Source organism: Protopterus annectens, chromosome 2.part1 (genome assembly GCF_019279795.1).
Source record: "Protopterus annectens isolate FY-2018-M chromosome 2.part1, PAN1.0, whole genome shotgun sequence".
Classification (NCBI taxonomy): domain Eukaryota; kingdom Metazoa; phylum Chordata; order Ceratodontiformes; family Protopteridae; genus Protopterus; species Protopterus annectens.
This window is the reverse complement of record NC_056729.1, coordinates 1,378,610,395-1,378,628,458: the sequence shown is the minus strand read 5'-3', so window position 1 is coordinate 1,378,628,458 and position 18,064 is coordinate 1,378,610,395. Positions and strand designations below refer to the sequence as shown.

The window sequence follows — 18,064 nt, the reverse complement described above, 5'->3', positions numbered from 1 at the left end:
TTACAACAGCGAGGACTGTGGAACAGACCACACCAGCTCCAGAGAGGGAGACCTGGTTCTCTTGTCTGTCCTGACTGGCTCCGAAACCACTGATGGAGCCACTGGAGAAAGAGCTTTGTCAGAACCAACACTCGGATCTGACAAATTTGCAGGTTTTTCCTTAGATTTAGATGGCTCTGAAGTCGGAGTCGATGAAGACGATGGCTTAGGGGACTTCTTCTGTTTTTTTACTGGCTGAGAACCCTCAGTAGAAACATCAAAGGGGCTCTTTAATAAGCCTCGCAAAATCAGTTTATTTTTTCTCAACTGCAGGATCCAAGAACTAAAAGCATGACATATAGAACATGAGTCCTGCAGGTGTACAGCCCCTAAGCAATAGACACAGCTCCTGTCCCAGTCTGTAAGGGACATCTTCGGGCAGCAAGAGTCACACTTTTTAAAACCCGAAGGTTTTGACTCTTTAGGATCTTTGGACATGCTAGCAACACCTACAACAGTACCAAAGAGAAAAAACAACAACAGCAACAACAACATTAAATTAAACTTTTAACTTTTTTATTTTAAACTGGAGAATATAAAGGAGGGAAAGGGAAGAGCCTCTAAGTTAAATGGCGACTTTCCCAACCCAGGAGAGCCTCTAACTTAAGCGACTGCTCCTATAAGGAAAAAGAGAAAGGGAGACAAAGAAAAAAAGGCCCTTAAACTAAGATGGGGCTGAAAGAAAGGGAACAGGGAACCCTCTAAGTCAAATGGGTTCAAAGGAACAAGGCAGACCTAAAGGAACATGACGGCCACAACAACAACAACAAAAGGCAGCAGTGGAAAGGTCAGAAAAGCACTAGCCTAAGATGAAACACACTCTAACACTAAACTAACAGAAATTAGCTATCTGAATCCAAAAAATATTGGAAATATATCAAGAAGAAGAAAATACTTAGCCTGAACCAGTATGAGCAATCTCGATGCTGCAAGAGGTAAACGAGATCTGGGTAACTACCACTAGGCATGTTGGGATTGGGATTAGCCTCAAGCCAGTAAAAAGCTCTCGAGCTATAGTATATGGCTGAGTCGGAGCCGAGGATCAGCTCCAAACCCAACCAGCAAGAACGGAGGCAAGATGGGGACAACATGACATAATTTATTTAAATTGAAGTAAAATGCAAATGTATTACTTAATTTGTTAATGATGTTTCATAATTGTGGCCCTGTTTATTAGTAATTGCATTGTAGCACAGTGAACACTGCTATCTATGATCATTATTTATTTATTATAATTGTCTGCAGCTACATTTATAACTGTTGAATGACCCATTTACTAAGAATAACACATTAAGTGAGCAACATGCTGATAATGGATGAGAAAGTTATGTGGATAACTTAGTATTCATGAAAAGTGAGGGACTGTAGGAAGTACAGCTATACAATAATCAGGCAGATCAAATAATTTATTCAGCATTTTCACAGTTTATGAAACAATTCAGAATGCTACAAATGATGTCATCCAGTGTCACCTCTCTAACCTCTGTTAAAGCTAGGCATTGGTTAGAGTAGTAGTAAGCACATCAAGCAAGCCAAAATGGATAAATTCAGTTAGTGTTCAAATACTATTTCACGAAAAAGCACGGTTAAGCTGTGACACTTGATTACCACATTATAACACACAGGAACAAAGGTTTTATCTTACCCTTCAATATCATCATCATCTTTTTCATTGGCTTTGTGTGGTGTTTTAATGTTGTCTCCTTTCCCAACAACCGCTATGTCACACTTTAGATAACCTTTTACCCCTGCTGTGATGTCATCAGGATCTGACAAAATTGCCCATTTGTGGTAGAACTGGTGTTCTGAAACAATATAGTAGTAAATTCTGTGATCAGAGAATGTACTATGCATATTTATGAATAACAACATGTCCAAAAGCTAATTAATCAGATCATCACTGAAAACAGATACAACCCTGGAAGGTGGAATAGGAAACATTATTTTTAAGATCAGAAGAAACAAATGGAAGAGAAAATAGTGCCATTGACAATGAAACCTCTTTGATGTACACTAATTTTGTTCATTTGCATTCTCCTTTCTGAAATAAAAATAGTCAGTATTCAGTCTATACAGGAATTGTTTCATTAGTATTATTAAAACAGAGTCATGGATATTTTACTATATACTGTACCAAAGATTCAGCCTGTTCACAGGTTTCCACAGCTTTATAATCATAAATTAAATATACCAGGCTTTTATATGATATTATCATTTTGCAAATATTTGCATGAAGGGCTTTTAGCCTAGTAGTTACCTATGAACTTATAAAAGTTATATTTATGGCAATTTTCTATTGTTTTCATTTAGTGTCTGATCTGGGGTTGGGAGGGTGGCCTAATGGTTAAGGTGTTTGCCTTACAAACACAAGGTGAGGGTTTGAATCTCACAATGGATAACTAGCTATGCTTAAAATGGCTTGCAAGCGCAGTTAGTTTAGTATTAATCTATGAATATAAGAGTAGGGATTTCTCTGTTAAACATAGCCATATGTATCTGAAGTCATTAGTTAAAGCATTCTAGGGCTTACCTTGGGGGGGTGGTAGGTGGTCATCTTTCTTCTCAAAATGTATTCTGTTTTAAAGCCATTCAGATGTCATTTCAGTTTTGCTATGCCAATATTTTTTCTAGCAGATTTGTTTCTCTTATTTTTCACTTGATCAGCATTAGCACAGTCATGCACATCTATGGAGAGATGCATTTAATGCGAAGGTTGAAACCATCTCAAAGGTCTTGGAAGAAGAACACTTTTGCTGGCACAAATTTCCACTACTGGCTTTTGCTCCTTTCTCTTCTCCCCCTCATCTCATCTTTCATTTTATGGATTCAGTCGCTGTTATGGTGAATGCACTATGCATTGACTCTCCTGTACCATGGGTTCCTTTTATTATTCTGTAATTTAGCTACTCTAATCATAACTGATCTTAATGAAACATTTTGTTTTCCGGACAGAAGAAAACAACAGTACTATTAATCTTACTCACTTCGCCATCTGATATAAATTACTGACAAACTGAATCAGTTGAATTTCTGTGTATTGCAGTGTCACTAAAACATTGCCTTTCCAGAGGAGTGGGGATCACAGCTGAAACTATACAGTGCATTAGTTGCATCTCCTTCATATAAATTAGTCTTATGGTAGCATGCTGCTTATTCAATGAAATATTCAATTGTATTCTCGTCAAAAGATTGTTAACTAGAGACATGAACAGATACAGCTTCATACAAAGAAACAACTTATAAATGTCATATATGACATTAATAGGGTATCATTTTGTAAATGAGCTTCCCTGTGTATGAAACACTGGATATGTTTTATCTGCACTCAGGAAGCATATACACAGGGATAGTCAAAACATGCCACTGACTCTAAAGGTGTCATATAAAGAAATAATATCATTCAATCTACACTGTCTAGAGCCTAGACAAAGAAGAGGGCATATAACAGACTCCTTAATGTTCCCAAAAAAGGATCCAAAGGGAAAGGGAATACACAAAGTCTCTCACTCAGTGCTGATCACTGTACATTTAAACAGTCCAGGTTGAGGCTATATAGAAATGTTACAAGAGTAACTAATGCAGAAGAGAGAGCAACTGCATGGGCAGAGTTGGGAGCTACATCCTCCCAGATCTGAATTCATGCGATAAGGTTTTATTGGAGTGGTCTGTAAGTTACGGATTCTATAATTAACACCATGCTAAAACAGACTGAGGGTCCTTGTTCTTCTAGACCTTAGGTCATAGGTCAACTGCAGACATTACAGTTATATAATCAGACCTAAGGCCATATGATCTAGGCATGTGGTGAACAGAAGCAAAACTGTCAACTGATCAACACTTGGGAGTGATTTGTTTTTTGTTGGATGCTTGTCTGTTACTACATGGACCCAGGAGGAACAGATAATCAGTGAAGGTCTCTTATATTGTTGTAGGATGTAGTAAGTTTTTAGGTTGCTTTTAGAGAGATTAGTGTAAATAGAGGAGGCATACATTAGGGTAGAGATCAGGTGTGATTGAGCTAAAGTGGTCCTTGCTTCTGGTGTAAGGTAAGGTTTGATTCTGTACAGTGAACCAATTTTTTTATTAACTATTTTTATAGTGTTGTTAATGTGGTGGTCATAGTTAAGATTATTATCAATAATAACACCAAGCAGTTTGGTTGTAGAGTCTGGAGAGATGAGGGAATTATCACTTGCAGTAATAGAGAAGTGTAGCTGAGGAGATTTGTGGGTAGGTGAGAAAAGAAGTAGTTTTGTTTTCTTTGGATTGAGGAGGAGACATCTTTTTGAGAACCAGTGTTCAACGGTAGAAAAGGTAGATTGTGTCAGTGACTGGAGTTCAGATTGAGTGGAGGCTGTGCAGATAATGGTAGAATCATCAGCATATTGTATACATGTAGTGTTTGAGATAGAAGATTGGAGGTCATTAATAAATATAGAGAATAAGAGTGGGCCTAGTATAGATCCTTGTGGTACTCCTAAAGAAATAGGTAGTAAAGTAGATAGTGATGTTTTCCAGAGTACTGCTTGTTGTCGGTTTTCAAGATAGGAAGAAAACCAGGTTAAGGAAGAGGAATGCAAAGCAAGGGATTTTAATATGTGTAGAAGAAGTGTATGGTTAACCATGTCGAAGGCTTTTGACAGGTCGAGGAAAAGAGAGGAGGTTAGTTTGTTATTGTTACGATTACAGTTGATGGTATTGGTAAAGGAAAGTAGAGCAGTGGTAGTACTATGTGATGGTCTAAATCCATGTTGAGTGTTAGCTAGTAGGTTGTTGTGAAGGAGATGATTAAGTAGCTGTTTGTGTATACATTTTTCCATGATTTTAGCTAGTGGAGATAATAGTGCTATAGGACGAAAGTTGGAAAGGTCAGTGGATTTTCCTCCTTTGTGTAGGGGTATGATATGTGATATCTTCCAGGTTGCTGGAAAAGTACTTTCTTTTATGGATCTGTTTATGAGGATGGAAACAGGGTAGGCGATTACTTTAGCTGCTACTTGCAGAAATTCAGCAGGAAGGTTGTCTGCTGAAGGGGTAGTGGGTTTAAGTTTTTGTAAAAGAGATTGTATGTAGGAGGTGGGTATGGGTTGTAGTTGCAGGGGAGGAAGGGAGTTGTCAATGTTATTTAAGAGCAGTTGGGAAGAATCAGGAGATAAGTGGTTAGCTAGAGATTGTATAGAAGAAGTAAAGAAGGTATTGAAGGTATTGGCTATTAGTGTGGGGTTGTCTGGGTCTAACTTTTATATGATATTATCATTTTGCAAATATTTGCATGAAGGGCTTTTAGCCTAGTAGTTACCTATGAACTTATAAAAGTCATATTTATGGCAATTTTCTATTGTTTTCATTTAGTGTCTGATCTGGGGTTGGGAGGGTGGCCTAATGGTTAAGGTGTTTGCCTTACAAACACAAGGTGAGGGTTTGAATCTCACAATGGATAACTAGCTATGCTTAAAATGGCTTGCAAGGGCAGTTACTTTAGTATTAATCTATGAATATAAGAGTAGGGATTTCTCTGTTAAACATAGCCATATGTATCTGAAGTCATTAGTTAAAGCATTCTAGGGCTTACCTTGGGGGGGGGGGGTGGTAGGTGGTCATCTTTCTTCTCAAAATGTATTCTGTTTTAAAGCCATTCAGATGTCATTTCAGTTTTGCTATGCCAATATTTTTTCTAGCAGATTTGTTTCTCTTATTTTTCACTTGATCAGCATTAGCACAGTCATGCACATTTATGGAGAGATGCATTTAATGTGATTCATTGGGACCTGTCATGGCTTCCCTGATCAGACAATTTCTTCCTCATTTGCACAACACTACTGTGAAATGTGCACTTTCTGATATCTCGGCACTAGTGAAACCATCTCAAAGGTCTTGGAAGAAGAACACTTTGCTGGGCACCAAATTCCACTACTGGCTTTGCTTCCTTTCTTCTGTCCCTTGGCATCTCGCTCATTTTATGGATTCAGTCGCTGTTATGGTGAATGCACTATGCATTGACTCTCCTGTACCATGGGTTCCTTTTATTATTCTGTAATTTAGCTACTCTAATCATAACTGATCTTAATGAAACATTTTGTTTTCCGGACAGAAGAAAACAACAGTACTATTAATCTTACTCACTTCGCCATCTGATATAAATTACTGACAAACTGAATCAGTTGAATTTCTGTGTATTGCAGTGTCACTAAAACATTGCCTTTCCAGAGGAGTGGGGATCACAGCTGAAACTATACAGTGCATTAGTTGCATCTCCTTCATATAAATTAGTCTCATGGTAGCATGCTGCTTATTCAATGAAATATTAAATTGTATTCTCGTCAAAAGATTGTTAACTAGAGACATGAACAGATACAGCTTCATACAATGAAACAACTTATAAATGTCATATATGACATTAATAGGGTATCATTTTGTAAATGAGCTTCCCTGTGTATGAAACACTGGATATGTTTTATCTGCACTCAGGAAGCATATACACAGGGATAGTCAAAACATGCCACTGACTCTAAAGGTGTCATATAAAGAAATAATATCATTCAATCTACACTGTCTAGAGCCTAGACAAAGAAGAGGGCATATAACAGACTCCTTAATGTTCCCAAAAAAGGATCCAAAGGGAAAGGGAATACACAAAGTCTCTCACTCAGTGCTGATCACTGTACATTTAAACAGTCCAGGTTGAGGCTATATAGAAATGTTACAAGAGTAACTAATGCAGAAGAGAGAGCAACTGCATGGGCACAGTTGGGAGCTACATCCTCCCAGATCTGCATTCATGCGATAAGGTTTTATTGGAGTGGTCTGTAAGTTACGGATTCTATCATTAACACCATGCTAAAACAGACTGAGGGTCCTTGTTCTTCTAGACCTTGGGTCATAGGTCAACTGCAGACATTACAGTTATATAATCAGACCTAAGGCCATATGATCTAGACATGTGGTGAACAGAAGCAAAACTGTCAACTGATCAACACTTGGGAGTGATTTGTTTTTTGTTGGATGCTTGTCTGTTACTACACGGACCCAGGAGGAACAGATAATCAGTGAAGGTCTCTTGTGAATGTATGTTGGAGGATACTGTGCAAGATATGTTTAGTGTTCTTTTGAGTTTTATCAAGCAGAGTAAGACCTAAAGGACCATGTTCAACACCTCATTAACTGACGAAGCAGCAAGGAGCTGTGATTAGAAGGTGTCTACTTCCCCTCACAATGTTAGCTTAGTGGTCATGTGGTAGATATCAATCGTTGAGAAAAGCTGTTAGGCTGAAGAAGGTAACCATATGGACTGTGCTCATATAGGGTTACCTTGAATTAACTGAGACATTCTAGCAGACCAAGAAAACTACAGTGGCACTGGATCCAAAGCAAAAGCATGCCACTGCGGAATTTGAAAAGGTCACAGAGAAAGCATGCAGTTCAGCCTCAAAGACATCCTGTCATTAAATTTAATTCTTGATGATAGAAAACATAGACTTTTCACAAAGCAAGAGCGAGGAACTTCTGATCATTACTGAAGAGATTACTAAGTGAAGGAACAGGCATGTTTAGGAACTATTTAAACTAATGTATATGTTGTCCAGCCAAGATGCACACCTCTGCAATGGTAAAGCTTCAGATTTGGGTAAGATCCAGCCAAAGATGTTAAAGTCCCAGAAAATGTTTGGGGATACCATAGCTAATGAGCTTGGTCAATATTGCAAGGAAGATGGGTGCAATACATGTGGAATATGAAAGAGTGTATGTTTCAACTATCTTGGGATCCCATTCATCAGAATCTGTTTAAAAGGTTATGCCAGAGTCTACAAATCATAGCTGAACCTCTTTTTCAGGATGAAAAGCTTGGATCCCATGTAGGCTATGGAACAACATATGCTCCCATCTTCCTTGCAATATTGTCCAAGCTCATTAGCCATGGTATCCGTAAACAATCTTGTAGCTGTGCAAGTGCTCATGGCAGTTTGTTAATGCAGTTTAGAGTTGTTTTGTAGACTTACAGAAAGCTTCTGACAGTGTCCAGCAGCATATGCTGTGGGAGTTTTTGTGGGAACATGGGATACTAATGCCACTGCCACTTGTTAGCTTGTGTCACATTCTTTGCATTAAGCTGAATTTATTAAAGAAGGGTGTTAAGGTTCACTAAAGTCACATCTGTCATCAGTATTGTCTGTGACTTTCTTGGATAGACTAACAAGATGCAGCTGGGAATGGAAAGATGTGAGTTTTAGGGACATTGAGGTGGCATCTCTGTTGTTTGATGATAATAGAATGCAATCATGAATTAAAACTTGTACTTTAACATTAGCTGAATGTCAGCTGCAGCTGAAGTGCTGCATCACAAAGTGCAATTCACAAAGCATGTTACAAATGAATTTCTTCTGAATAGTGAACGACGGAGATCAGCAAGCTGTGCTTAGTCACATGGAAACTTGTAAAGCCCTCCCTCACTTAGTTGCAGGTTGCTCTTGTGCTTTAAGTGCGATTTGGCAGGGGGCACAACATTCTGGTGTAGTCAGCATGGGGATAAGTAATAAAATTATTAAAATAGAAAAAATAAAAAAAAGTAGATTTCTGCTTACTGAAAGTTATTGCATTTATATGGATCCATTGCAGCAACTATATGATGTTATGTTTTCCATGTAACAGAAGCAGAAATCCTGGCCACTGTTTAGTATGTCAGTGTGAAGCACCAAGATACATCTGTGATTCAGTATACAAAAATGTGTTTATATATTTATCATTTGGCAAGGAGTAGCAAACTTATATGCTTAACAATAACCAATTTTCTGAATCACGCTTTGGCATTTAGCCAATTCTTTACCACAATTACCACTTGTAATTATCCATATGAATTTTTGAATTAGTCCCGCTTTTGTCTTTGGCCACATCTGAATGTGACCTCTAACATGCATTTGAGCAAGTCTCTGCTTATTGTGAATAAAATTGTAGGAGAAATAAAATCTTCACGTCTGAGAGTAAGGGACTCTCCAGGAAAAAGGAGATGGATTCTGTTTTTAAGACAGAAAATTCAGCGTCCCTTAGGAAAGGAGTTCAGGTTTATCAGGCTGTTGATGGCAAATGAAAGCAAGGAGGAAACATGAGATTGATAAGGGAATTGGAGCAGGTACCCCAGTCTTGCAGGCACTGAACTGATTTCTGGCAGGAAATCAGAAGTGGATTCCCTGGAAAAGGCTCTCGCTTTATTGGTCAGTCTCATTGTGTCTTCATGTTTATAAGCTATGCACAGTGTCTGAAGGAACAATAGCATGGATGTAATTGTTGTGAATTAAGATTTTTAGGAATTAGCAGGTTTCAATTCCATGACATGTTGAGGAACTCAGTGATCTGTGAAAGTGTTAGAGTAAAGCTGCTTCTCTAGCCATCTCATAAAGATGCCAACTGAGTGGCTCCCATGGGAGTTGCTCAATACCTGTTCTATTGACAGGAGGTCCTGTGGCAGGCCTAGGTCATGTTGAAGGGCTTATATGTATCAGTATCAGTGACACAACAGGTAGAACACTCATCTTTGGTGCAGAAGACTATGGGTTATATTCTCACACCAGGTAGGCTGATTGTTGACATGACAGTGTAGCTGCACTACTGAGGGTGTGGTCTTTTAAATGAGACATTAAACCAAGGGCCAATCTGCTTGAGTTGGTGGTCACTCATGTGGATGTAAAAGATCCCACTGTATCTATCAAAAGCAGTAGGGAACATTCCCCAATGCCCTAGTCAAATTTCTTCCTGCAGTATAAATACTACCTCATATCTCCCTTGAAAAGAGGCTACTAAACCTAATGGGACTAACCTGGTCAACAAAGAATAAATAATGAATAAATATATAAATGAAGTATCTCTCAGCTGACCTGAAAATCCTTGGGAATCTCCCAGAAAGAGCAGGAATCAGGCTACCTTTGCATGACATGGATGATACTAACATGCAGCACATCATGAGTTACAAACGCTTGGCTGAACAGCTGGCATAGGAGTCACTTGACACTAGAACCAACTTTGAGATTCATGGTTAATAATCTGCTACTCAGAAGAGGAATAGAAATAGATGAATAATAAATGTGAAGAAAGATGCAAAGCTCAGGTAGTCAATACTGGTGCATAGTTGGGTTTGGGGAAATTCAAATCTAGTGTTAGGCAAATATTTGACAACAATCGATTACCACATTTATTTATTTATTAATTTATTTATTGACATTTGATTACTGGGAAAGTATGACTGGGTAAACGTCCATTTTCTGTGCAGGCCAAGGGAGAAAAGCTCCAAATTATTACAAAACATTTTAAGAACACTAATTTTATAATCCTCAAAAATAAAACAATACATCTGTAGTTTAAATAATTATAACAAGTTACAGGTAATATAAAAACATTGGTTAAGAATCTACACAAGTTATATGACAATCATTTAATATTTAGAGAAATTTTAGACAGTTTGTGGAGAAATTAAAGATAAGTAAGTCTAATGCAAACAGGAATTGCAATATGAAGTGAGGGAAAAGGAAGCTTATGGCATATTTAGATAGAAAGTCAGAGAAGAGAATTTGATAGCAATAAGGAAGTAGGTGAAAAAGAGAGAATAAGGATGTATAAGAAAGAAAAAGGTACTAGTTCACATTTAGGGATATAGTTTATACCATTTTTGAGCAAGAACAAAGTTAAATGTTAGCTAAGAAGTCTTTCAGAGTTATTTTGAAAGATGGGAGGGACAGTATTCACCTGATGAGTATAGGTAAGGAGTTCCAGGCCTTAGCAACCTTGTACAAGTACAGACAATGCCCAGCAGATCTGATAGGTTTGCAGACAGAGGAGAGATTTTGGTCAGTGGATCGTAGTGACTGACTGGGAACATAAGTTGTGCAGAATGTTTTTAGTGGTGGACAGCAGATGGATTCTGGATAATTTTATAGGTGCTAAGAAGCAGTGTATATGTTAGTCGGTGAGGCAGCTCTAACCAATTTAGGCTTATAATGCTATACAGTGGTGGGTTCTGAAAGGGGAATTTCCTGAAACTTTATTGTTTGTTATAGCATTGTTCAAGTTTTAATTTTTGTGAAGCCTGGAGGTTAGTGAAGATGGGACCGCCATGAAGAAGTGTGGGGAGGATATAAATAGTGGCAAGTCTAGTTTTAGTTGCTTCGGTGAGAAAGTTTTGGCTCTGTAAAGCAACCCAAGTTTTTGATGAGTTTTTCTTATGCAGTTTTGTAAATGCAGGATGAATGTAAGATTATCATTCATTTTCAACCCTAATAATTTGTTATGAGAAGTGACTTCAATGGTTATATTATCAAGAGAGAGCACTGTGAGGGAGAGAGGACAAATAGGATATGCTGCAATAAATTTACCTACAGTTATGCTGTACAGATGGGATGGTTCAGGATTTTAGAACAGTCTAATATAATTGAATGGAGCTTCATGAAAGCAGTAGGAAATGTAATTGACAGTGGTATTGCTCTCTAATTACTGAGGTTTACAGAGTAAACAAAACTGAAATAAGTCTATCTGTATCTATTTATCTCTCTCTGTATATATATATATATATATATGTATGTATACATATATAGGTCTACTTCATAAGATTGACAGACCATTTGATCGACATTCATTTCATCGACAGCTCAATTGATCAACAACCAATACTCAAGGCACTTAACAGGGATTTGACCCCCTCCCCAATGTTGTGCGACCCTGGAGTTGGTATATATAGTTGGGGGGGTGGGGGCGATGCCCCCCAGCTATTCCCGTTTGAAACATGAAAATACAACAAAACTACACATTTTAAAAAAAAAAAAAAAATATATATATATATATATATATATATATATATATATATATATAGATATATCTATACCAATTCCAGGGTCGCACAACATTTGGAGGGGGGCAAATCCCAAGTTTTTGCCTTGAATACTGGTTGTCGATTAAATGAGCTGTCGACCAAATGAATGTCGATCAAATGGTCTGCCGATCTTATGAAGTAGACCCATATATAATATATATATATATATATATATATATATATATATATATATATATATATATATAATATTTATGTAAATGTATTTATTACTTCAGCAGATATGTACTACATTAGAAACTCAACACAGGAGCTTGGCAAGGGCAGTCACCATATTCCAACATTTGTTTAGACTTACAGCCTGTGATTTATAGAATGTACTCCTAAAGAATAATCAATGAGGCAATTTGGTAAGGTGAACTAAGTCACATGAGACTTGATGTAGCCACCCCTCAATCAGTGTGCTGTTTCTTTCAGTAGAACAACATCAGACTATCATCTGGCAGAGATTGTGGTAGGGTGAACAATTTTGTAAATATCCAAGCCATTTGCAGCCAACCAGACAGGCCACAGTTTAAGCAGCCATGAGGATCCTTTGCTTGTACCTAGACAAGGAACTACACCATGAGCACACCTCTCAACCTCTTTGAGCAAGAAATCTCTACAAAGTCATGAATAATAGCGGACAAAGGACCAAAAATAAGGACATTTTTTAAATACTTCTTTTACAAACTTAAAAAAGTTAGTAGACTAGCAGGTTTTGCATTATCGTGAATTTTCTGAAGGGTATGAAGTCTGAAACTCAAATGCCTGTCATTATTTTCTGACTTCAGTCTTCAATAATTTGCCAGAAAACCACAATGTTATAAAAAATGGACCAAAAATAAGAGGCAAAAATCTGTACAACTGAGAAGTATGACTGTGAGGTAGAAGGAAATGACTTGTTATTATGACCCTACCGCTGTTCCTGGGGTTGAAGTAGGCATCTGTATCACTAGTGAGACATCATATTATCTCACCCCCATATGCTCCTGTTCTTCATTGCTCAAGAGCTACTAAGTCTATGTCTCTAGTCTTACATGCAAATGTCTGCTTACTTGAGAGCAAATGGCCAACTGAGGTCACCATCTCCTTCCACCAAGTTAAGTGAGCTGGCAAAGCTGGTCATTCTCTCCCCCTGCTCAGCTCTTCCAGCCCCCAAACTCCTAACTGAACTTGGGTCATCTAAGCCATATATATGGCCTTATTCCTCTAAGCCACATAGCCAGGAAATGTTCCTTATGCTTAGTCATATCTAGCAATTGCAGCTAAGCAAAAGATTTATGAATGTGATCCAATATAACTTCTAGCACCATGGAACTTAGTTTATATGCATCTCTGCCTTCAGCTTAACAGTGGAGAAAGGGGTCATATGTAAATATTAACCTACATAAATCATATAGATCAAAAAAGGTTGTGTGTGCCTTTTTGTAGTTTTACTGATAACCTTTTTAAGACTTTTGACAGTTTTCTATATTTGGTTTCAGACAGGAATGTACAATTCATTAGTTCTGTTGTCTGAGGTAAATCTGTTAGTTCAAATCTAGAATTTAGTTACAAATGCATTTAAGGCTATGAGACAACAAGGACAGGAAAAATGTAGAGCAAGTACCAGCTTGTGAATACACGGTGCCAACGTCAAGCTTAAAGGATCCCACCAAAGTTCCACTGCGAAGAAGGTTTTTGGAGTGAATTACCTGAAAAGAAACACACCAGTTCAAATCAATAAAATACTTATTATAAGTACAAAAAGTTGTTGGCATTAGTACATTCCTGGTACTGTATATTTAAAGTATTTGTCACATACGAATTAGTGCACATAAGCATTTGCATAGTTTAATTTGTTTTCTTTATACCAACAATCAACAGATTTTTTTAACTATATTTCCTAAGTGCATATGTTTCATAAACAAGAAGCAACATGCATTTATAAGATGATCCAATGACCCATTTGACATTACAATACAGAAATGAAACAATGACAGATTTTTGTGAGGTGTGTCATAATATTTTTTTTCTGGTTGCAGGTTCCATTTTTTTGTGGTTGGTTAAACCAGAATGATTTGTTAGTTACTGCACTAAAGAGTACTTTCAGCAGAGATAACAGTTAGCAAACCAGGAAATATTTGATCAACCCGTATGCTACTCATTAATAAATTTTACAAAAATAGCAATGTAATTTTACTGTCAAAACTGTTTCTCCTTATGCAGGAACTCCAGTCCTGTAAGACGTTTCAAACCAAGGCCTGGCTTCTAATGGTTGCATCTAAAATGCTTGTTTTTAATATCCTCTTACTGTACCAATGGTAAAACAGTATAGAAATCACCAGTTCATCTTTGCTGTTTAGATGTAGATGTCATTCAATATGGTACACTTTCTGGTCCCATTAATTCCTCCTCTACATGTGATAATTTGCCTTACAAGTGATTCCCTTACAAGGGCGGCACAGTGGTGCAGTGGTTAACATTGTCGCCTCACAGCAAGAGGTTCTCCAGTTTGATTCTCAGCTGGGGTGCCTTCTGTGTGGAGTTTGCATGTTCTCCCTGTGTTCACGTGGGTTTCCTCCCACATTCCAAAAACATGCATCTGGAGCATTTCTCCCCAGGCCTCCGCTGAAAACAGGCTCTGTGGAACCTAGTCAGACATTCCCGGTCAACAAATGTTAAATAAATAAAAATAAATTCCCATTTTATTCTGCTCTGATACAGGTCTGGCAAGTGAGTTTACCCTAGTGTCTTTCAGCTAAAGATGTACAGCCATTTTCTAAAATCTGGTCTCACTTATACAGTGCATAAATGAGTCAGTGTGGGAAAGGAGGGTATACTTCATCCTAACCTGACTAATGGGATGTTAATCATCATTGCGGTCTTGCATTTTTCAAAATTTCGGAGTAGGTTTATTGTGAAAGCATATACTATCTCATGCTGCAAAATGCAACAATGTCAACTCAACAGTATGAAAATATCCCACTGAGTTTTCAAATGCTCTAGGATGACTGAAGTCTTAGTTGAACTTCATATTGTTTTATGCAGTCTTACCTGCTTGTTAAACATTTTTGTACTGAATGTAGAAATTTTAGGTGCTTCATGGGGGAGGTACCCAGGAAATATTCTCACTAGTAAACAACCACAACTGGACTGGTTTTACTTAAAAAAGTAATTCAGAAGGAGCTGTACTTCAGAATTTTTTCAGCATGCCAAACTACGTAGTGCCTTATAAAATTAGCCTAGTAACATTTGATATAGCATCATTCTTGCATTATGCATCATTAGTTTTAGCCTTCAGTCACTACTCAAACCTCATGGTCACAGGTAAGAATGGAAACACAGACTAAATGGTAAACCACAAGGTTCATTATAAGACTTGTCTCACTTTACCACCAAAGTCCAGGAAATTGCTTGCCTTACTGTCATCAACGCATATGTTCACTTGTCAGTATTCAAATTCAAATTTTTTTTTTTTTTGGAAAAGAGTGGATTGTTCACTCAAGGTGGAGGAGTTTAAATATCTTGAAGTCTTACAAGTGAAAGTAGATGGAATTAGGAGATTGACAGGTGTAGGAATAATAGTGCTACAGGCATTATTCTGGTCTTTGGTGTTAAGTGAGAGCTGAGTTATATAGCACATCTCAAAATTTGCTGATCGCTCGATGTCTCAATCCTTACTCATGGCCAGCACCTTTGGGTTCTGACTAAAAGAATGAGATCACAAAAACAAGTGGCTGAAATGAGGTTCATTTGCGGTCTAGCAGGCATTGTTTGTGATACATTGAAGTGTCAGCTGGTCCTATAAGATCCCGGTTTACAGCTACTGCTCCGAAAGGTTGACAGAAGTCAGTTAATATGGTTTAGAATCAGCTGATGTGGTTTAGGCACCTTATAAGGATGCATCTTTATTGGCTATTAAAGAACATATACAAAGCACTGCCCATTAGGCAGATGTCCCAGGGCTGGCCCAATGCATACTAGCTGGATTATATCTCTCTCAGCTTGTTTGGAAATGCCTTGAGATTATATGGGATGAGCTGCAGGGATAGTCAGGCTTTTTCTTGTGCTTTTTGCTCTTACTGCAATGTTCAGCAACCTGGAGTTAATATGTAGTATAGCAAGGGACTGTAGAGGCAAGGCACACTCAAGGGGGTGCAGGGGGGTACACTCCTTGCAAAGACACAGTAAAAAAAAAAACTTTCAAATCTATTCCTCTTTGTAGGTTTGCTGTTTGCAACTTTGGTAAGTTGCATCTTGTTTTATGGTGTTATTTGTGTTGCTGCTTAGTTTTAAGCAGATGAAAACTATTGAACCATCTGATAAGGGACTACAAAGGTTATATATATATTGCTAAGCTGTTTTCTGACATTCATCCTTGATTTCTCAACTGCATCACACTGATATTCAATAACAAACCAGTCTCTTTTGTCACTGTTAATAAGGAATGGTCAGCTTCATCTTAACACTTTCAATGAAAAATCTTGATTCTGTATTTTTTTTTGTTTGCGTTGTCGTACTTTTAACATAAAATCAGTTATAACTTTGACACATTTAGTCACAGATACTGCTCTCACAAGTTGTTTTGTCTAATGAATCACTAATCTTCAGCTGTTTCTTCAATTTTTTTTGGTTTAAAAGTGCACTATAATCTTTGAAGCTTCATGGAAATTGCCAAAAAAATGGAATGTTTGGCTTCAAAGATTTCATATGCAGTTCATTGCAAATGGTGTTAAAACCAGAATGAATGTGACATCCAATGCTACCTCAGATTATAAGTGACAAAGCAGAGTATTTTAGCACTTTTAGCTACAAGGAATAAGAAAGAGGTAGGATGTATGTCTTAAAAGACAAGTTTCAAGCTTATTGTGACTCAAAGAAGAATCTACCATATACAAGTCATTTATGTTTTACTAGAAATCAAGGGGTTTAAGGGGCAGCTGATGCTTGTGTGACTGATATGAAACAAAGAATGAAAGACAATGAGTATAGCAACCAGTATTATTCACCAATAACAGAATTGTCTGTGGAATCAGAAACAATCTGTTAATGGGTTAGTTATTAAGACAGGCTGACTTGGCCTGGGATAAAACACTAGATGTATGCAGAGTTTAATATCATGATGAGGAACTAGCCATTTGTAAAAAAAGGCTTTGAATCAAAATGAGAGCACAACAAAACCCACCCTGTTAAAATAATAAAAAATAAAGAGGAACGCATTGTGACTGCATGTCTTTCAAAATGATGCCTGGTTGCCTGTTTTCATGGCATAGAGGGATGAAGCCTTGTCTTGGACCCAGACAACTCATGTCTGATTAGTGACTCAGGCATTGGATGACTTGGGGGGGGTGACTATAAGATGACAATGTCACCCTGGCCACAACGCCAGAATGTTAATGCCAGAAAAATGTTTAATACATGCAATATTATAGGCTGGGGACATGCCTGGTTTCTCAAACAATGTCTATAGGCAGCTTGTATGGGATATTGATAGGAACTCTCATGGCAAGAGGTATAAATATAGCAGGCCCTCCAACAGGCAACTAGGGAGAGGATACACTGGAAAAATGAAAAGGCACCTCATGACTGCCTGGATGAAAGCTGAGCCATGGACAGCTTTCACTCTGGTGATAGGGATACATGGGCAGTAGTGATGGTGGCTAGATGGTTGGAAGGCACTGGAAATGGAAAAATATATTCAAAAAGAAAAGATGTCTGACAATAAACAAGCTGACAGAATGACATGTAATCAAGGTCAGTAAAGCAAAGTGGAATGCATATGGTAAAGCAGTTAATCAAGTCTGTAAGCAACATGAGGGCTGTAATCATTTAAAAAAATAGGCAAAAATCAACACAGTGTTGTAGCAAGATTTGGATGTACTAGAAACAGAAATAGAAGAACAGAGTAAAGCAAAGATTTTGTGTGCACTATTGAGTTGTGTAGTGTGAATGTAGTACAGACTCTAAACAGGGCAGCAATTATGATTTATGGTTAGAAAAGCTGAATATTAAAGGCAGGACCGGTGCGCTTATTATTAGTATCAGTGCAAAATGCAGTATATGGAATTAATTCATGTTTGACGCATACACACTGATTATAAGCACACATCTCCAAGTATTCTTTTGACATATTCAGAGCTCAGACCAAAGCTAATGCAACAGAGATGGCTTAGTTGTATGTAGCAGATAGTA

At 37.6% G+C, this 18,064-nt stretch overlaps 1 protein-coding gene across 13 annotated transcripts in view; it reads right to left on the bottom strand.

The window, feature by feature from the left end:
- The window catches only part of OTOF (otoferlin), a 2,911,272-nt gene that overhangs the window by 787,177 nt on the left and 2,106,031 nt on the right, over positions 1-18,064 (bottom strand). For all 13 annotated transcript variants that reach the window (XM_044062838.1, XM_044062837.1, XM_044062844.1 and 10 more), the window contains exons 11-12: positions 13,500-13,584; positions 1,685-1,844 (exon numbers count right to left, since the gene is read on the bottom strand). In XM_044062838.1, coding sequence (XP_043918773.1) covers positions 1,685-1,844; positions 13,500-13,584 — 245 coding nt within the window. The remainder of the gene's footprint in view (positions 1-1,684; positions 1,845-13,499; positions 13,585-18,064) is intronic.